At 37.3% G+C, this 22,268-nt stretch overlaps 1 protein-coding gene across 1 annotated transcript in view; it reads right to left on the bottom strand.

Annotated features, from left to right (window-relative positions):
• Nucleotides 1–2,270: 2,270 nt before the first annotated feature.
• LOC104626724 (otogelin-like) overlaps nt 2,271–22,268 on the bottom strand; it is a gene marked incomplete at its 3' end in the record, with an annotated part of 66,533 nt that continues 46,535 nt past the window's right edge. The window contains exons 21-30 of the mRNA XM_010294721.1: nt 17,820–17,927; nt 13,506–13,644; nt 13,148–13,279; nt 12,028–12,174; nt 11,289–11,408; nt 10,308–10,424; nt 8,665–8,821; nt 7,641–7,667; nt 4,662–4,829; nt 2,271–2,549 (exon numbers count right to left, since the gene is read on the bottom strand). Of these exons, the coding sequence (XP_010293023.1) occupies nt 2,271–2,549; nt 4,662–4,829; nt 7,641–7,667; nt 8,665–8,821; nt 10,308–10,424; nt 11,289–11,408; nt 12,028–12,174; nt 13,148–13,279; nt 13,506–13,644; nt 17,820–17,927 (1,394 nt within the window). The remainder of the gene's footprint in view (nt 2,550–4,661; nt 4,830–7,640; nt 7,668–8,664; nt 8,822–10,307; nt 10,425–11,288; nt 11,409–12,027; nt 12,175–13,147; nt 13,280–13,505; nt 13,645–17,819; nt 17,928–22,268) is intronic.

Raw genomic sequence — 22,268 nt, 5'->3', positions numbered from 1 at the left:
CAGCAGGAAACTTAATACGCTTTTGCCTGTGCACTCTGGAGCTGGTGTAACTTTTCCATTAACTTAAACAAATGCTGCTGTATTTTTAGACCATGTAATTACCCTACATCAGCAGGCTGGCCCTTGCAAAAGCACACTGGAGAAAGATTCGAGCCCTGTGTTTCTCTGCTTATAACTCTGAAACCCAAGCCCTCGGATGTGGTGATTAATGAAATGCCTCTTGATCATTTGATCTGATCCTACTTGCTGAGGTAAATTGTTTTAGTTTTCCATTGGCATAGATAGGATTTTTTGGTATAATGACTGGAGGGTAAAGACTTCACACTTGAAAAGACATACCACTCTGTGTTAATGGACGACCACTGAGAATTGGAACATGTTTTCAACTTCTTCATTCCTCCCTCAAAGATAAAAGACTAAGGACATATTTTTGTTATGTCCAAAGAAAGTTCCTTGCTTGAAATGCTGTATGAACATCCTGGTAATAGCATTAGCTCTGTAATTCTGCTGTTCGAAAACCTCAACAGCTCTGTGAGTACAAGCATTTGTCAAGAGGCAACAGGCATTTGGCAATGACAAAATCTGTCATTTTTTCTGAAGTTGGAGTGTGCCAGTCAACAGCTGCGTTAGGCTGTCAGCATAATGCACTGCAAAACATCGGCAGATTCACAATGCCACCATTAACACTTTAATTCAATGTTTTGATAACAAGAAGCTCCATGAGGTATACAGTTGGCCTCTTCTGTCACAGAAGTCAGTGCCTGCTTCAGATTTGTCTGTGCTGAGGTTTAGCATAGTTACTGTAAAACATGGCCAGGCCATTCTTCATTTGTTATAACACTTCATTTGCTTTGCTCTTAAAGCAAATTTCCATTCCAGGGAATGAAGAACTGATTTTAAAAAATGGTATTGCCAAGAATATTTATTAAAATAGTTCTGCTACCCCAGTAAATGAATTACTAATGCATTTGAAATTACAGCACAATAAAAAGCTTTAGAACATAAAAATAAACACTTGTAGCGATTTGGGAATTTTATATATCACACAACGGCCAGGGTTTCAGCAAGTAGTAGCTGTTGCTCAAGTTCATAAAGTCATATGAATGTGTTTGATGTATCTGATCTATTAAGACAAGCAGACACTAAAGCAAATGGTGGTTTCATGAATAATCTGCTTTGCTTTATTTTATAAGCCAATATAACTTCTTGCATCTTGTTCTTGACCTGTAAGGCCATCTTCATTTCAGCAGATGATTCCCAAGTTTTTAAGAATTTGTAAAAGCAGTTATTATTATTATTTCTTTTCCTTATTAATCTAAAAGAGCGAGCTTGATTTATTTGTGATTTTTTTTTAATGTGTGTTTTTGTCATCAGTTCTTGTAAGAACAACTTCTGGATCCAGCTGATCCTACAAAAGGTTGTAAGAATATCTCCTACATTTCTGATCTTCATTGTCTCAGTGGAATGGGACTACTATTACAGGACTGGGAATCTCTCAAGTAGGTAGAAACACTCTCACAGCAGTCTACGTTCTGTATTCAAGAGCTGTAGCTGTCCAAGAAACATGAGAGAAACAGACATCTAGATCCCCAAGAAGAGGCATGTATCTCCACTTAGACGGTGTCTGAAACACCCTGCGATAACATTCAAAAAGGCAGAGCCTCTGTGAGTAGGTACGTGGATAAAGGTCAAGCTGTTTTTCAGGGGAAACATGAGGTTTGAGAGGTGTAATCTCCAGGCAATGTCCTCAGCACTGGATGGCATGACCTCCGAGGAGGCCACAAAGCTTGCAATGAGAATGCACTGTACAGAAAACTCTCTTGGCAGCAGAGGGAAAGGAGGAGAATGCATCATCCACAGACCTTAGCTTTTAGAGATGTATTCAGTTCTTTTCTATTCCCTTTGTGAATCCATTATTCATCAGCATGAATTTTCTTGAGACTTTCAAAATCTCCTTAAGACTTTCTTCACCACCTACAAAGCAAGTTTTGCCCAGAAACTATACACTAGGCTATGTATTTCCAAAACTAGTTGGCAAATACAGAAAAGTGGTGCGTTAGGCTATTTAATGGCTTTTTGACAAGAAAATAGAATCTCATCCTCACTACAAAGCTCAGGGAAGATTCTCAGCCTGCGTGTCATAGATTATTCACAGCTCTCAATGACATAGGGGAAAAGTAAGCAATCTCACCACCTCTGAAAATACCAATACCATTTAGCCTGTATTTTCACAGAACTGCTGTTCATAAGATTCAACTTTAATCACCTACCTACAAGTTTGAAAAGGGTCGACAGTCTGAAATCCTCTGAATGATGGTACTTCAGAAGCTCAACTGAAGAGACTGAAATGTGGATGAAGTATCCTGGTTTTGCAAATGACTCAAAGGAACTGTATCCTGAAAGCCATGTATTCTTGTGAATGACAAATGTAGATCTGTTGTGAAACTCTTTGCTTTTTTCCCATTTAGAAAGAACAAGAGTATTACTGGAGGACAACAGAAGAAAATAGTTTGGTCTCTCAGCCATTTCAAATGAAATCAAGTTGGAATCTGAAAAAAACACACAGAATTTATTTACTTACATAATAAACTAACCTCATTCTGATGTACCACTACTGATATTAGTAGCGTGAGCAATGAAAACTGACTTTGGCGTTATCAGTGAAAATAGCCTGAATCTTGTAAGAAATATGGATTTCAGAGTGTTAGATACTGATGGATACTTAGTTTTTTAAATATCCTACAGATTTCAACAGGAATACAAGCAGATTAAAACACATAAACACATTTGCCCACACCAAGATAAAGGAATATAGCCCCGCAGTTGAGGAGAACTTCAGTTTACAACCTTCACTAAGCCATTTATTTAATACAAATTTAAACTTCATCTAAATAGCTTTACAAATAACATTTGCCATCAGGAATTTATAGCTTAAGAGCTCAGCCTTTCATTAAAAATAAATTACAAAGATGTATTTTGCATTCAGCTTACAGCTTTATGTCTTAATTTCTAAGAGGTCAGCTCTCTAGCCCTTCCCCTAAGAATGTTAACAGCAAAGTCTGTTTTCTGGCAAATGCACCCACATGATACCTTACCCTGAAAACAGTACTGTTGATTTTAGGCAAGCCTCTGTACAACCAATTGCAGACTGGAAGATCTTGAGACTATTACAGGCATCTGTTGCTCACAGAATTACTTCATTTTATTTTGCTGTAAACTCTGCTATTCTCCTGAAAACAGCCATTAAACTACTGTAAAATCAACTAACCCTCCAGGCCTGGGTAGCATTTCTTGAAAAAAAGAATGCATTGAAAACAAATTCTCTATTAAACAAATATACTATCACGTTCTGGTTTGACACTTTTGGAAGACCAACTTCTTTTCTGAGCATTAAAACTTGAATTAATCTGAAAAACATAGTGGCACTTGTGAATATATTTTTATTAACTGTCTGTAGCAAGTAGCTATTTGATAAGTAACAATGGACAGTCAGTGTGATTTGTAATACCTGCCATATAGCCAATCAGTACATCAATGCCCAAAACTTTCCGTTTGTCGACGATTTGTCTGAAACTGATGAAACACATCCATTTTTCTGAGGTACCAAAGAACCAAGAACACAGATATATAAATGAAAATATGGATATGAAAAATATCATATTGATTGTATAAAGTCCTCCAAATGATGAAATGCCATTCACTCAAATTAGACTAGAAGGCACAAATTCCATTTGCCAGGTTAAATTCTGAGCGAGAGATTTTTATATGAGAATAGAAGAGTAGGACCTTCCCTTTCCTAACAAACTGAATGCAATATACAAGTGTCTCAAAACTATGACTAATAGAAGAAATTTGGCCCTGGATATTCTTTTCCATGAGTTCTTATGTCAGTTCTACAGACAGCAGTATTACTAATCAAATGCTTGTCATTTCTTCAACTGAGCTATATCCCTTCTTTGATTACACAAAGACAGCCACCTTCAGGCTGTCAAAGAGCTGATCAAGGGACTCTGGGCAGTAAAACTGTACTGAGACTCAAGCACTCTGTGGGCATTAAAATTGTGTATGCAGACAACTCTAGCATTTAATCAATGCCACAAAGTGCTGAACATATTCTTGTAAGCTTTTTCCACCTGTCTAAAGGTGTGCAAGACTTCCTTTGTCTGCTGAATAAGCAACACATTCCTTCAGTGGAAACTTAAGTTGGGACCTGAAGGAGACAGATTTGCAGTACACATCCTTACACAGCTCAATTAGTGCTAATGGGCATCTCTGTACAAGTGGGCAGACAATGAGTGAAGGTGGCAAAGCAAGTGAATTAGGGAGTGCATTTCTCTCCCATTCTTTCCAATGTCCCAGTTCTGCCAGAGGAATGGTGGAGGGACCAACACCTATCTGGAGCACTGGGCTACAAAACTGGTTTGGTGCTTCTGAAGGTTGGGGCAGAGAAGGCTGTTGCTTTTCAACTAAAAGTATCTGTTTATAAAGCTAATCATCTAATTAAAACCAAGGAAATGAAAATTTGGGCAACTTTAAGGTGCACAATCAGCTGACAGATAAAGGAAAGATTTTTGACCCAGGTCTGTTCTTAAACGTAGGCTTGTATTGAAGGGCAGAATTTGCTCTGCCTTATTTAAGCATCTAGGTTACAGTGACTTTACCATGTGCTTTGGGTTTATAAAGTCCTGAAGTCAGCATAAAGCTCACTGCATGTCCAGGACCAATATTTTCTTCTCTCACTGGGAAAATAACACCATCCACCAGTTGCACTGCCATTACTAATTCTCCATCCAAATAGCTGACCAGTTTGTATGGGCCCTTTCCCAGAGCTGTTGAGAAAAAAAATCAGAATTATCTTTCATGTCAAGTGTCACCACAAATGCTTGAGCTCTAAATATTATGATACAGCACATAAATAAAAAACATACCTCTCCACTCTGAAAACAGCTCTAGGTGCCATGCACTAAACTATGACAACCAAAACAAAGCCAAAATCTTTTAGAAAATACCTGTTCTGAAAACTGTCCAAAATACCTAGCTTCAATTTTCAAGATTCGTGATTAGCTTCTCCTTTTCCTCCCTCTCGTCCACTTTCATTTCATCCACTGACTCCTCGGTTATTTGGTTTAGAAGTAAACAGTGTTTTACAGACCACCCTGGGACCCCTCTAAATTGTTTATTTGTATGGTTGAACTGATTATACACCTCTTACTATTCTTTAAAACCTATTTTATTAGTGTCCAAAGTGTGAGGCATTTTGCAGGAAATAAAAGTTTGTTGTCATCAAGTATCGAAGAACTCCTTGAACAGTGTAGATACAAACGTAACCACTGGGAAGTGAGACAGGAAGAAATCAGCATCATAAGCAAAGGAATGGTCATATTTTACCTATAAGTAAAAAAAGCCAAAAGCAGGCGAAGTTATCATTTCACAAATCTGACATGGTCATACCTCCTCACTTAGTTCCAATTTCACGGCAGAAGAGTATTTTAAAGTTTATTTTAAAACATTATTTGAAATTATTTTTGTAAACTTCTGTGTTAAAACAGGTATTTTAGACCACACCTGAACAATTCACCTCACTACCATTTCACCCACAAGCCAGGGCACAACAAGCATACATCTAAGGCAGAAGTGTCCCAGAACTTCTCAGCTGATAGTTGCAGCTAATACCATTGACCCTTAAAATGTTTGAACAGGTTAAAAATTTGGACTGCAATTTGCAGCCTGCCCTCATATTCAGGTTCTCCCTAATCTTAAAATTTATTAAGAGTTTTGAAATCTTAAGGAGGCTGCACTACAACTAGTTTTATATTCTAATGGCACAAATATGTGGTCAGTTAGAACACAAGCCCATGCCTAGCTAAACATGTACAGTAATACCTGGTTACCTTCAGTGCAGGGAGTTGAAAAACATTTTTTACATTACTTAAAACATCTAGTGTTCTGGAAAAGTTATTATACGTTTAAGTCTCATATCTTAGGGTCATCCAAAACTTGAGAAGCCACAGCTACCAGCTGAGAATTTCCCCTTACCAAAGACAAAAGGCTTCTGCTGCTGCGTCTAGCAGGACTGGAACGATTTCGCTCTGGATTCATGACAATGTTATACAGAAGACCCCCTCCCTGGTCTATGACAGTTTCTTAACCTTTCTGTCTCCAAAACTAAGTCATTCTAGGGAATGCTACTATATTTGAGGTAGAGAAGAAAATCTTCAGCATAGAGATTCCCCCCCCCCCCCCATTGGCAGCTCTGAAACATCCTATGTTGAATACCGATGAGCTGGATTAGCAAACAGTAGGAAGATACGTAGTGAGAAGTATATGATAACCATGTTTATTACAAGCTGGTCACATGCACAACTCTCCACTATTTCAACTAATTTCTGGCAGTGAGAATTCAGTAACAAGTAAAGCTAATAAGACACTTTAAAAGTATATGTTATCATCTAACTTCACTTCACTACTACCATAGATGTTAGAGGCACTGCACTTTCAATCTGTTACAACGGCAATAAGATCATCTAGTATCAGACTGTATTTCATTTATAAAACAAAAAAAACCCCAACAAAAAACCAAAAAGGAAGTGTAAAACTGCAATCACCTCTTATATTCAACTGGCCTTTATTTTAATTAATTTAAAGGCTTAAATAGTGATTTAGATAGAATTCCACTGCATTAGCAATTTGACCCCACTCGAAGTCTTTTCAGCAGCCAGTATTATCAGAAAATGTAAATTTCTTGGCCGTATCATTTGGGCTTGGCACATTGCACAAGCCTCTTCTAATTTAAACTTAGTCCCTCTCTGCAATCTTTCTGGGGGAGAGCTGCTGCAAGATGGAGTCTAACAGAAGACCAAAATATCACAAACCATCTGGATAGACAGGCTTCTACATGAGCTTGATAAAAAGAGTTCTAGAATAAATAGCAGGAGTCCAGACCATTCCTCACATCAGGCTGGCTTGCAGTGCTTGTATGTATACCACGTCTAACGATCCAGACACTTGCAGTTTAACTTTAAAATAGTCTGAATATGGATTCCAGCGTTAACACAGCGGTACAGCACCCAGTGCATATTCAAGGTTTACTCTAGCATCTTGTACAAGTTTTGCATCTCTCTCTGAGAGCCATTCTAATGCTGCAGCAGCGCTTGTCGCTCAGGAACTTAAAGCTATGTCAGACATACCTAAACAGAGAGTTATTCCCCATTTGGGCACAAGAAGTTTAAATATCTTAATAGCTAGCTCCCTCTGAAGGCTGCACAGGAGATCATGACTGGTTTAACAAAGCCACTGGGTACCAGTTTTGAACTGCAGTATACCTTGCCCATTTGCAAGTAGTGCCACTAGTACCGTTGGGTTGAATAGTCTATTAATTACTTAGCAATTTCATTGTTTAATCATGACCCATAAATGCAAAGAAAATTAAACATATTTTTGGGAAAGGCCCAGGAATAAAAAAGATCATGAAACTAAGCCTTTGAAAAAGCAAAACAAACCAGTAAAAGAGAATCTTGGCTATTTAAATAATATATCATCAACTGTTTTCATTAACACAATTACTTTTATACAAAGTACTAAGACTTATACAGAGAAACCAAAGATTCTATTGTCATTTTATCAGCTCCTTTAGGACTTACCTTTGTTGAAATATTCACAATCATAAGCTAAAACATAAAAAGAAAAGAAATGCAGTTGTAGACATTCTGCAGATAAACAGGTTTTCTATTACCCTTTAGGTTGGACAAGTTAGACCATACACAAACATTGCCAAATATTTACTTTACTGCTTTAAATAAAATGTTAATTTAAATCACATTCATTTAAATAGAATATTATTTTCTAGCAGGAAATACTAAGCTTACATACCTACAGCTGTCTTTTTGTGACCTCTAGTGGCTAAGACTAAGCTTTGCTGTCTTTCCATGCTTGTGCTAAAACATGTACCATTTCTACCAAAATTGAGAGTAATCCTGTTGCCCTATGGCAAATTTGCTGTGTGACCTTGAGCAAGCTGCATACTCTCTCTGTGCAACTGCAAAGTTAGAAAATGCTTGATTCCTTCCATTCTTTCTATCTTGCCCTTTTTTATCACATCTTTTGGGAGATGACTGTCTCCTGTTAGGCATTTGCACTAGGTGCAAAATTGAAGCCAGAAAAAGGCCTCAGATTTTTTTACAACTTCTAAGCATTGTTGAATAGAGATACTAAGGTAATGACAAAGTCCTGCTTAAAAACCTACTTGTTTTTCTTCAGAAGACCTTTATATTTCATACTTGCCCTGGGCCAGTAGTAAGGCAGCTATGTTTCCCAGGCCCTGTTAAGAAGTGAAGTCCTCCTGACTTCATTACTTGAGCTTTGTAATTTTGGTTTGAGGGACGCATGCCATGTACTAATGTAGACATCCCATGACTTCTCCTTTCACATCATAGGACAAGGAATTAAAAATAGAAGAGTACCACCCACAAATATGGAGAGCAGCACGCAACACAGCTAGACCAAAATGAACACAGAGGGCAGCGAGAGGTACCCACTCATCTCCCTACCAGTATGGCTTAGTGATTCAGTGTCCCCAGGCAACTTAAACGTGATTGATTTTTCAGGTCCGGGTCTCATGAATGCAGACAGTGGCAGCCACTGGCAATGCCAGTTAAATAAACTTACGACACATTCTAGGGGACCTCCAGTCTACAGCAACTCCATGCTGGCAGCACTGATGGGCATATGCTGATACACTTGTACAGAAACACTCACAGTCACCTCCTTGGTTGCAACCACATGTATCTGTCAAGCAGTTTGAGTAAAACCAGGTGACATCAATCTGGAAATATAAATATCATTTATCAAAAATATTCATATAGACACTGGCAAAAATCACCTCAATACAAAGCTACAACTCTTTCAAAATATCTTTCAAAGTACTAAAGATTTTAATCTAAATGCTTCCTGAAACACAAGAAAAACAGTTTATTAGAAGACATCATAAAATCTTGTACAGTACTTAGTAACACAGCTAAGAACATGCACCCCAAGATGTTGATGTGAGCTTGTGTTTTGTATAGTTTTGTAATACTTAAGCCATAATAAACTACAAAGAGGCTTATGAAATAAGAGAAACTCTCTCTAAACTGATCACAAATCAATAAATCTCAGAAGTGTTAAGAAAGTGGATAAAATGTATGAAAATACAAAGAAATAATAAAAATAATAAAATTTCTTACACAAAATGTAAGAAATAAAGTAGATGGAAAACTCTTGTTTCCATGTGGGAGTGGTTCATTCTCTTCATATTATTAAAAAATTTCACAGGTGAATTTGTTATTTTTCCCTTAGATTATTTTGAAGTCTTAAGTGACAAAGTTTCAAAGAAAAGTGTCAATGCTAATTTGGTTATTGAATTGTTACACATTTTACACGGATTTACACTTGAGTAATGCTTACACACTTATGAGGAACTTAGTTGCTACCTACCTTATACAGTGGACTAAACTGACATTACATTTATACAACTTTAACATCAGCTTTCACTTTCTTCCAAAATAGTATACTAAGCATCCTTGCAAGATTCCTGCTTGTCTTTCATATGAAATCTCCTTTCTCCCTAGGAACCATTCTGACACTTACACTCTTTAAGCCAAGCACACAGTCTCAATACCTGAACATCTTGTGATATGTCATTTTCCATACAAGACCTAGCTCTGGAAATGAGTCCCATCTCATTCTCCAACTGAACCTGAGCCTTTCGACTGTCAGAACATGTTGCATGGTTCATTTATCTCCTTAGCTGGTTGCCTAAGTGATAAGATATATGCATTTTTTCCTAGGAATGAGTTCTTCACATCTGATACTGCCTAGAAGAAACCGTCAATTTATTTAAATATGCCTGAAAAATGTGTGTGCTATGTAATACATTTGAGCAAATAAAGCAAGTGGTTATGTTTATGCCAATAGTGCTTAGGATGAAAAAAAAAACATAACACAAACCGGGTATAATTTTGTCTACATTAATTACAAAAGGGACTAATAGGACTACCCATATTGTAGAACGCTAAATTGGTGCTGAAGCGGCTTACTGTCTAGATCACCTAAGTGCAGATCGTCCTTATAACAGGTCTAGTTAAACATTCACATTTTCAAATGATAACAGGCATGGCTTAGACTTTCTTTGTGTTCTTTTGCTATAGTAGTCAAAATTATTATGTTATGGAAGACAAGATGAATATTTAAAGTGATGCGAGTTGAAGAGTGAAGTTTCTCTCTAGTGATATGTTCACTTTCATGTCTTTCTATACATGACCACAACTCACCACTGGATGGCAAGCTTCAAATGCTTCACTTAACAGTATTCCACATTCCTTCTTGGCAAATGGCTCTCTAAGGGGATTCAAACTGCACGGATTTCGAATGTCAGAGCTGTCAACACACTTAACCAGAAAGCAAAACCAAGGTGAGAAACTTGTTTCATAACCACTCTGTGTTTGAACTTGGAAGGTATAGTTTTGTCTTCTTTTTAAAACAAGATGTTAAACACAAAACAACTGCATCATTTATGAAACTAAAGCCAGACTAAGATATAGAATTAAAAGGGGATGCTAACCTGCAGAAAAGGAAAACCACACAATCTGAAGAACTGTTTCATTTGTCCCAGAGCAGCAGAAAAACACATACGTACATACAGCTCTAAACAGAGCTGCCATACAGTACCAATCTGCAGTCCTTACACCTGAAAAGTCTAGCTTACATAAATAACAAAGTTCACTCAGACAATGTACATTTTAAGTGTCAGAAATCAGATCTTTTTACTCTAACTACTAGGAAGGAAAATTTCTATGAACACTACTAGACACATGGTATTAAAAAAGTTCAATTTTTAACTTTACAGCATATGGAAAGAGTATTTTTTCTTTCCCTTGCTATGGTTTCGTGGTTAAATATTTTCCAGCTACAAAAGAACAGCTAAACTGACAACACTGTCTAAAGTGAACGCACAATTCTTCCATTATGTCAAAAACTTACTACTGTTCAAACAAAGTCTTCAAAAACACACTTGTAGATTCAGAATACTGTATATCATTTTTCTTTACACTGTAGCACTGTGTAGGAAAAAAGGTGATTATTTTCTTGTCCTTAATGGATTCTGATATCTGTAAGAACCATTGTTATAGCCATTTGCATTGCTATCCATTTGATACTTCCAGGAATTAATTTCTGATTTAATTCCAGGTAAGTTATATGATGTAACAGCAAAAAAACCCAACCCTAGCAAACACATTCTTTTTACTAGGTACCTCTACAGCTGTCCAGCTGTTTCCAAAGTCTTGAGAGTTTGTTAATTCAAAATTATCTGGAGTCCTCAATTCATTTACTGTCTTCAAATCAAAATTTCCACATAATCCAGTCAATTCACCCTGGGAAAAAAAAGATATATATTTTAGAAAATGTATTTCCACACAATATAAAACACTACCAGCCATGACCATTTTCAAAACTTGTTCCTGTCTTCAGTTGCTTAATTATAAATTTGTCAGTTACTTGACCCTTTTCAGCTAAATTTCAGCCAAAACAGTTCATCTCTGTGATAAAAAAGCTATGGAAAAGGTTTTACTTTGACAACATTAATATTATTACCTTTCAACTAAGTGTCTCCAAGCCTTCGAGAAAGGAGCTGATCTTTTCTTCAGAGAAGTGACCTGTTTGCTAGCTATGTGCTCTTTTATGCTTCAGCAAAATAACACCTACTCCAGTAATATAAGGATGAGTACTGAAGGAGAATGTTGTCTCAAATATATTTATTTCTGTTGTTACAGAAGTTAGACAGTAAATAGTGACACAATAACAAAAACAAGTAAATGAAAATTAATATTTTAATTGACAAGGTAGTCGAATGCTTCTCTCCATGACTCTGCCACTGAGTTCCTACATGATTTCTGACACATTGTCTATTCTCTGAATAATGACATGTCTGTCTTAATAAGTCTTATGTAAGTACCTAAAAAAATGGCAATAAGAGTGCTGACTTCCACTTACCTGCCACTGATGACCCATCTGTACATGAACTGTTGTTCTCTGATCCCAAAGAATGGTGATGTGCTCATCAGGAAAATGAACAACAGTGAAAAAACCAGCTTTCCATAACTGTATTTTTTGTAGTTCATCTATGTAACTAGATAAGCTCTGTTCAAAATAAGACAAGGCAACTTATAATGTATATGCTTAAACAAAAGTGGTCTGGATTTGGATTTTGAACTGTGTTGTATTTTTATGATTTTACTATTTTAAGAGTTGACTGTATATCAAACTCACAGGATGGGTAATGGCAACTGGAGTGAAGATTAAAATGTTAATGTTCATCTGGGAGGTAAAAAATTAGTCTTAAGTAACCTGGTTATGATTTTCACTTAGTTATACATCATTGCATTCAGAAAGTCTTAGACACATGCTTTTTTTAATATAGATAGGTATAAAGATGCATGGAGCATCTTCTTGAAATACAGAATTTTCTAAATATGTCCAGAGATTGCCATCTTATTTACATAAAGCTTTCTTCTCTCCATCCAATAACAATCAGATTCCAAATTATTTGTAGTATGGACTAAGATGTCTGGTTTAATTACATGATGCCTCATACAGAGACACAACTTCCTTTGTACAGTCAGCCTATAAACTGCAAAAAGTACTATTTATACTAAAATTACTAAATACACTAAATATTTACAGCAATAGAGTTTGCAGTTTGGCCAAAACAAAAATAAAATTAAGGCTGTGGAGGATATACCAGGGACTGCAATTTAATTTTTGTTACAGTTGTATAGGAATATTCCAGACCAGACTAAACTCTTAAATCTAGTGGAATTAATAGCAAAACTCCCACTAACTTAAAAATATCTGGATTTTTCCTAAGACAGCAAACAGGAATTAAGTCTAAACAAAAGAATTACAATCATCTCATCTAACATTTTCTTGAAATATAGACAAAATTTTGTTTAAGGTTTCCATTAACCAATCCAGATGTGATCAGTGCTCATGGTAAAAACATTTACACCTCTGCTACTTAAGTGACACAGTTTGTTTTTGGTAACGAAAGGAAAAAACACCCAGAGAAGTACATATGCTACCTTTTGATCAGTGTTAAAAGATTGAAACTTACTGGATTTCCAGTTTCATCATCAAATATTAAAAAAGATTTTCCAACATTAATGAAAATGTTTTTTCTGCAAACTATTCCAGTATTAAAGCAGTTAATATTCTCTATAGTAACAGAAAAACTGGTTGAAGTACCCTGAAGAAAAAAAAAAAAAAAGAAATGGAGACTTTTAAATATACTAATATAAATATGTATATTGTTACATAGTTGAATTAGCAGAAACCTCAGTGTATAATAATGTTATGTATGCTTTGAAGTCTAAGCAACATCAATAAAACGTACAGACAGGAAATAAGTAGGACAGTTTTTAACAGGTAGTTTTTAAGTACAGTTTTACAAAGGTTTTACAAAAAAGTCTCACCTTAACAAGGTAAACCTTACAAGTTCCAACAAAGTCAAATGTTAGTCCATCAAACGTTCTGTAATGCCGATCCCCGTACGCAGTACACATTGATGGGCAAGGATGGAAGGTGCATTGAAATGATCCATGCTGGCAAATGCTGAAAAATGTATGACCAATAATGGTAATATCATTTCTAACCACACACAAATGATTACAGCTATTGCAGTGAGAAGCAAAAATACAAAAGCCATGCAAGTATGAAGACTGTGGACATAAAACATTTTGAAATGTTAACTAGAAGCAACATATATAAATTGATTCTCAGGAAAAAAAAAACCAAGTACATACTGAACCCTTACAGTCTGTGTTTCTTCCTGTTAGAATTTACAGGTTCCAGAACACATAGGCACTGAAAAGGCCTTTCTTTTGTTGAAACAAGAAAACAAAAAATGCCACCCAAAGTAATACAATTTATTCTCTACTAACTGACATCAATAAGGTGCCACAGGTTAGAGCTTCTTTTTCAGCTTCTCACAGAATGTTTGCTTTTAGACGAGCTGAATCTGAGAACCAACAAGCAATGTGTCCTATTATGACAGTATTTATTCACTCTCTGCTTGAATGAGAATTTCACAGAAGTGCAAAGGAAAAATTTTGGTAGCACTATTTTAGTGCTTAGGTTCCTTAAAAGAACTGTTATTTTCAGTTGTTAGGTCTTTTTTTTTTTTTTTCCCCCAGATGCTGAGGTATTATCATCCCCAAACCCTAGCCTAACACTTTAGGGGCTTCCAGAATAGTTCAAGTTCTGTCTATGGCCACCTTAAGCATCAAAATGCATTCATCACACATACACTTAAGTGACTGTTCAGACCTTCCTGAAATTACCTTTGCTTTATAACTGCCTAACAGCGAGGCTTTGCAGCACCAGATACTATGTCTCTTTCCGCATCACCCTCTTGCAATTTAAGTAACATTTTCAGAAATTACAGAAGATTCTAAATAATGGATAGAATTTCATTTCCTGCATCCACAAGTCCTTTTTTTAAAAAAAAATGTGTTATTTTTTAGGTTTCTAAATCACCTGGACACTTAAAAATCTTTCCTCAGTAAAGACAGTAGAGCTGGTGATCTGGTATAACTTCACTATGGGTGTATTTTATAAATATAGGTTAAACTAAATACAGCATGTGATATAATTTTGGCACATATCTATCTTTACTTTCAAAAATACTGAATTTTCAATTTCCTGATTAAGTGAATACTTCACATTTTACAACTAAAGTATTAATCTGACTTATGGAAGAATTTGATAAATCACTAATGTTTGGCATCTTATATACTGAAGCACCAAGCAGTAGGAAGTTTTTGTCAGTATAACTTTTATTTTTCTGTTCATATTGCTATCATCTATGACAGGGTCAGAACACTACTGTTTTCTAAAGAGCAGCAATTATCTAGAAAATCTAGGCAGCTCCAATTACTAGTACATCATGTTTCCTTCTGTTGCCTTACCATGTAACTTGCATCAACCTAGAGTAATTTTCCAGATTTTCCAAGACTCCACTTATCCCGTCATTGATTTGGCCCACAGCTTGTGTTTTGTGTAACTACATATATAAATACACTAAGCACATGGCTAAAATTAGTTGAACACAGGACATGACAAACGTGTTTGCTGTACCAAAGCACAAGCAGATGGCAGTAGGACTCACCCAGCTAACTCTAGTCACCTCACAGTGGTACCTAAGGCAGGAACCTCATCAAGCCAATGGAGAGAAAGGCAAATAGGAGAAATTATACTTGGACTGAAAGAATGAGTGCTGCTTCTCATGCTTTCTGTGAGACATTAGGTTTTACTTTTACTCTTGGCCTATTCAAATCCTCCTCCACGTGCTGGTCTGTTAAGGGCTCGTGCAGAAACATTTCTTAAATGTGAAGAGTCAGAAGACCCTTTGCATACCTTCTTTTTCAGAAGTCTTAACACATTTAGAGTCAGAAGGAAGGGCTTAAGAGGTACACAGTGTCTTCCAAGTCCTCTGCACCAGTCTTGTTTCATACTAAGTAAACTAACATTTAGTATCAGAATCTAGAGACTCCTAGCTGGAATAGCAGAGCTACTGGTGTCTCCCAAACTTTGACTAGCTTTTTAAAAACAGTGTCTCCAAGAAGCATTTGTTTAAGAACACAGAAGGCCCAATTCAGCAACCCACAGAGACTAACAGCATTTTTGCTCAATGGTCTCAATGTATGACAGCAAACCAGCATAGCTAACTGCACCACCCATCTTACTTTGCACAGCACCAAAATGATGCTCTGATACCTTCAGTTAGCGTAATAAACTGTTGTGTTTAATCTTGCCATGTAAACAATATCAAGCAGTTGCACTGAAAACCAAATTTGGGAATCTAGAACTGCAGTTCAGCCAGACCCCTGAGACTGGGTTGAAAGTTCCCGACACTACACTGGTAGTTTTGCCAATTTAAGGAATTATTTTATTTGCCATTTTATTGTTCAATAGACAAATCAAATTCACAGTTATGTTGCTAACACTACATCAGCAATTAAGAAGATGATACTTCGTATCAACGCACACTATTTCTGTGCACTAAGTAACACTAAAGTCATCATAACTGCTATGAATGCCTAAGTGGGTTGGTTTGCACAGAATTATTCTCATGCTTTGCGTGAGCACAAAATGCACATTTTCTTTGACATATCCCATACACCCCTGCATACACATAAAGCAGTCTCAAAGACTTTTTACACTTCGTATCAAGCAAAGCTTATTGCAGGCTTTCCATCTGTCAGTGGATAACTGATTGCCAAAAAGCCATTATCACTTCATCTGCCTGTGCTTCTGGACGTAGAAGACTAGAAAAGCCATGACAACCTTAAGGATTTGTACGTGAATTAATGGGCCTGGCCTCAGAAAAAAAAAGAGAGAAGGCTAAATATCCAGTGTGTTTCTGCCTGCACTGCTGCTGCCTTTGGTGAAGTCTCATAGAGATTAAGTGTTAGATAATAGTTCTTTCTGATGCAAGCAATCCCACACCAGGTCCAATTGGAGAGGCCTTTGGAAATAAGGGGGTGAATAACCCGGATCGCTTTACCTGCCTGCCCAGTGGAGATGGCCTGTAAGTCGCTTCACCAGTCGACCAAAGGGCTACAAATATCTTCTAGAGCAGATACTGAGGACCTGACGAGAGGCAGAGGTAGGCAGTCAGCACAAGGCTGGAAGGGGCAACGACATCCAGACAAGGCAGTGATTAGTGCTGACTGGACAAGCCTTCACCATACTAGGCTATACTGCGCTGTGCAGGCCAGGAGCAGTAGTTTACCAGGTGACACCAGTTAAATGTTCCTGGTAAGCTAAAAGAAGGAGACAAAACGAAGGAACTGCTCTGCTGGGAAGCTGGAGACTATACCACTACCATAGTATCTTGATGCTTGACAGAACAGCTGATTTTTCTGAGGCTCTGCTAAGACAAATAGTGCCGCTTAGGGCCAGCTTGCACCATTCAACAGTGGTCAGAGAAGAAAGCAAGCAGGGACCATCAGGGTTTGTTTGTGGATCATGCAGATGTAGTATATTTTCACATCTTCGCTCTTGTGAAGCTTATTGAAATGGCAGTGTACCACGTTCTACTGAGAGTGCTCAAGGAAACTTTGCAAAGTGACGTAACTACAGGGTATGTGCTGCATTTGCAACGCTGGATAGTAAAAGGAATAGGCTTCTGCATGTAGTTGAGTGATCCTATCAATCCTTTGCTATTGGAACACTTCCTTTATCTTATCCACACACGCAACACTTGCAAACAATTTATATGCTCCTATGCTCAGTACATGATGTAGCTCAGTAATCCCCTTAATTTTATCTTTGTAGCAGGTGTATTATTTATGGCCACAGGGTTATGTTTTGGGTCCTTAGACTGCTCAGATTCAATGCTAAATGTGAAAACGAGTACGTAAAAAGCTTTAACAAATGTCACTCAGGTATAATATTTAAAGGATTTTACCTTAATTTAGGAACACTGGCCAAGGAATATTAGTTTAGATTACCTAGATAATCAAAACAGTTATTTTTCTAAATCAAGCTTCTTTTTTTTTTTTTAAACTCCCAAATAACCGTTATTTTGTTACGTACGAGTTCCTTGAAACAACAAACCCTAAACACCACATAATTTTAATAGTTCTTTGAACAAATGTGAATACCAAATTAGGGTAGATGGTTTACCAGAATTCGGTGTGAAATTTGTGATTAAGAAACATGAAGGAATAATCAACCCATAAACAACTAAAATGAAATAGTCACCTAAATAGATCTCTGCTTACCATGTATGACAGGAAGAAATGACTTTGTCACCTGGAAAGTATTCCTTTCCTTTCCATGAACATGGACATTCATCTGCTTCCAAGCACACATCCCCATGTTTAACAAGACTGTCAAAAAAAGAACAAAGAATATACATTCAGCAGAAGTACACCTGGTATTTATATACAAAATATTTTCCTAAACTTTTAAATTATTAGCATTATTGTTATTGAAAAACAAATAATATTTAAAATCTTCTGAAATTGAAAAGGCACAATTTTATTAGTAATTATGAGTAATTTGGTAATTTCCTTTCACAGGTACCTGATTATTGTAGCTCATGCTAGCACTTCGGGCACTAGCCCTTCAACCACTAACTCTGTGAAGACTTATTCATTAACGTACGATTTTTAAGGTCAGGGAACTAAGGTTTTCCAGACCTCCTCTAAATTTCACCAGATTTCTTGTAACTCAGCCCATTAACTTATATTTAACTAAAGCCAAGAGATCTTCCAAGAGATGTGAGAGCCATTATATCCCTTTGCTCTAGTGGTATGTGCTCTTACTACAAAAAAAATCAATAGCTTATTTATTCTAAAAATTTTTAAATGAGGATTTCTTCTTGTTCTCTTCTTTTCTTCACCTGATTTAAAAAGCTTTCATTTGCTGCATTATTTTCCTATTGCTGTAGCTACACCTCTTGCTCTGTGAATAATTTAATCAGTATCAAAAGAGCTATCCTGTTGGCACAAAATTGAGTACATATTTCTGTACAACTGGCACCTTTATGCAATCAATCACAAATACGCTTAACTTTATTAGCAGAAATATCCTCACAGCCTTCAAAGGAGATTTTCATGACAACACAGATAACCATATGCAGAGCTATTCACAGCTCAAGACTAATGCTATAAATTTGTGCTTATAATCACAATTCCTAGAATAACAGATAAAAATTGAAAATTAAAAAAAAATTCTGAAAAATATTCCATTAACAGAGAAATAATAGAGGAATTATTGCCTAGCAAAACAAAATAAAGCAACTAGTCTAAATTTTAAAGTAAAATATTTGCTGCTTCTTATAATATCAAAAAAATGAAATATGAAAGTTAGAGATCTCAAACAGACTCTACAAACAAATTTCAGAAATATTGTATTATTTTATTTAAAAAGCTATCTTTTCACTGAGCCCAAGAAAGTTATATTTTTTCCAAAGATGGATTAATTTTTTAAAAAATACTGTAAGGCTACTGGATAGGCAAACAGGTAACAGTATAGGACCTAAAGGTCCAATAACAGATAGAAGAACACCTTTAATAACAAATCAATCTGCCAATCAAAAACTGTGAAACGTGAACTCTTGATAAGCTATAGCAGTGTCTTTAACTGGTGTAGCTCCAACTTGTTTTGGGTTCTGTATCCGTCCCTACACAGGATCCTGTTTGATACAACGTAAGAAGCTGGAGCAACTAACATGCTAGTTAGGATTTCTTACAGGCACCATGCAATCTACCATTATCCTTGTTTCTGAATTCTAAGTTTTGAAATCCATTTGTATTGTGACATAAACAGTCTCTTAAAATGGTGCTGTTGGGCTGATAATCTTTTTTCTTTTTCAAGGTAATTTTGTTTAGAATTCCAGTACCTCTCTGTAGTAACACAAATTTTATACAGGTTTTCCTGTGTTCCTAACAGTTTTGTGGAGAAAACAGATTTGGCATTTCTGATATTTAGCACTGTAATTTGGGCAAGACACTCCACCATGGACAAGAGACCGTAGGTGTGAGGCACAGCCATGACAAACAGGGTGATGACACTGTTTTGTTTCCCTGGTATCCCAAAGGAAAGATTTTATCATTGCATTTATCATGGAACATCTTATTTACTCATATTAATGAAGTGGAAATATGTGTACTATGACTTAGACTCTTCTTCAGTGTGTTCTCAGATGGGAATTTGCAAGTCTGTAGCTCTTCTTAATGGGAATGTGCAGACATCATAGAACCCCCTCCCCCATTAAACTGAAAACTGTAATTTTCCCCCAGGGTACATGAAATGTTCTTTGTAATCCATACTTATTTCAAGTATTGTGTCACTTGAAGACAATTAACTATGAAACTGAAATTCCCACTGGTTTAAAGCTGCTCAGAACTGAACAGGGCACATTCAGACACAAAGAGCATCACTCTGACAAGGTAACACTAAATGCATTTTTTTCCTCATGTTATTACTCCGGCTAAAACAAGTGGTAACAGCTTTCTCTCTTGCAAAGCCAAGCAAATGGATAGATTTCAATGATCTAAGAATTCACCACAAATACCCGATAGAAAGGCCTTGCACAGCTCTCTTTTGAAGTATCAAACACTTTTCTTGACACCTATACTTACTGTCTAAGCTACAATGAACTGCAAAGATACGATAGCTATCACTTCACCATGCTGAACATTCACTTTCATTACAAGCTCATTATTGTGTATAGCTTTGTTCAATCATGTACACACAAACATGTAAATAGTCTTGGTAAAGGCATCATTAGAAGCAACATGTCTCCCGTGAGTCAACAAACCCTTCTTTGCTTCTGCAAAACCCACAAATCTGGACCAGAACACTAAAAAAATAACTCTCTCACAGCTTCACTGGAGCAGTTTTCAACAGGTTGTGTATTGCATGGCTCTCTCCCCTCCCTTCTGCAACAGCCTACTGCCAACTGATTTATGCAGCCACAAACGCTTTTGCCCAAACAACAAATTTGCTCTCTGAGGGTTTCACAAATCTTCCTACAAAGGTCTGTAATAGAGTTTAAGGGAGATAAAAAGAATGAAATACGCAGCAGGTCACATTTCTAATACCAGAATTCCACCACCACCCGTTGCTTCCGTAACCAGAAAATAAGATAAACCAATTTTTAAAATACAGCAGATGTTTGTAACATTACTGTAGCACCTGATGGCTTCATTGCTGTTCATTCACTGTCTAGACAGGGAGAGTTACTCTATTCCTGATGAGTGTTTTCTTACTTGTTCAGGGAGCTTTTTACAGCCTACCTCTTCTTCCCTCCACCCTCTCCAGTTTACTATAAAGAACTGTTAATTAAATTTGCCAAGCACCACCCATTTTGCAGAATGCTTGAAAGGTTTTTAGTATCCTTGCTTTATCCTTCTGTGTAACAACTGATTTTGACATTTCAGCTGAGATACAGACCCCTGAATTTCTACAGTTTCACCCTGTATTGCAACACCCTGCCTGCATTCAGCTCTACCATCAGCAGTGCACCGGTGTCAGCGGTGCTAAGCAGAGCAGGCCCTAATAAAGAAAATTTACAGAAACAGCAGTAGCAGCTTTAAGACCAAAGGCAGGTGAGAAGACAAAAAACAAGAGCGAGAAGTAGAATGATAGGGATTCATCTAGATTCCCCTATTCTGCAACCTTCTCCACAAAGGCCTCTGAAAACTTGGCTCATCCATTGTCTGTGCCTCCTCCGAAGTCTCCTGGAGCTAAAAGAAGCTCCTGACTCCACGCAACTTCTACTGATTGTTGTGGACAGAAGAGAGCAAAATTATCTCTCAAGTGCAGTATTCAGAGCTGCATAAAAGCTGGGTATGGGTTTTGCTGCAACATCAGAGCAAAGCAAGAGAAGGACTCTTGCTTTACTTGCTTGCGATACTGGACCTGTGGGTCACCAATGCATGTGAGCTAATGGGTGACATCAAGCTTGGAGGCAGCCTGGGCTGCAGTGATCATGCACTGGTGGAGTTCACAGTCCTGAGGGATACGGGGCAGGTAAAGAGTAAAGTCAGGACCCTGAATTTTAGCGAAGCAAACTTCCAGGTCTTCAGCGAGTTAGTCAATAGGACCTCCTGGGAAACTGCCCTCAGGGACAAGGGAGCAGAACACAGCTGGCAGATCTTTAAGGGTGCTTTCTATGGAGCACAAGAGCTCTCGAACCCCACGTGTAAGAAATTGGGAAAGGAAGGCAAGAGACCAGCATGGCTGGTCGAGACCTGCTGGGCAAACTAAAGGGCAAAAAGGAAACGCACAGGCAGTGGAAGCAGGAACGGGTATCCTGGGATGAGTATGGGGACGCTGCCCAGTTGTGCAGGGATGGGATCAGTCATAGCTGGAGCTGAACTTGGCAAGGGATGCAAAGCATAATAAGAAGGGTTTCTATAAGTATGTTAGCCAGAAAAGGAAGGTCAAAGAAAGCATCGAGCCCTTGATGAGCAAGACTGACAAACTGGTAACAACAATGAGGAGAAGGCTGAGGTACTCAATGATTTCTTTGCCTCAGTCTTCCCTAGCAACCTCTATTCCCACACCTCTCCAGGGGATGGATGGCATGATGGAGACTGGAGGAGCAAAGTCGCTCCCACTATAAGAGATCAGGTTTGGGGAACCTGAACATACACAAGTCTATGGGACCTGATGAGATGCATCCCAGAGTCCTCAAGGGAACTGGCTGATGTAGGTGC

The sequence above is a fragment of the Phaethon lepturus genome, unplaced genomic scaffold (genome assembly GCF_000687285.1).
Source record: "Phaethon lepturus isolate BGI_N335 unplaced genomic scaffold, ASM68728v1 scaffold4709, whole genome shotgun sequence".
Lineage (NCBI taxonomy): Eukaryota > Metazoa > Chordata > Aves > Phaethontiformes > Phaethontidae > Phaethon > Phaethon lepturus.
This window is presented reverse-complemented; position numbering and strand designations above follow the sequence as displayed.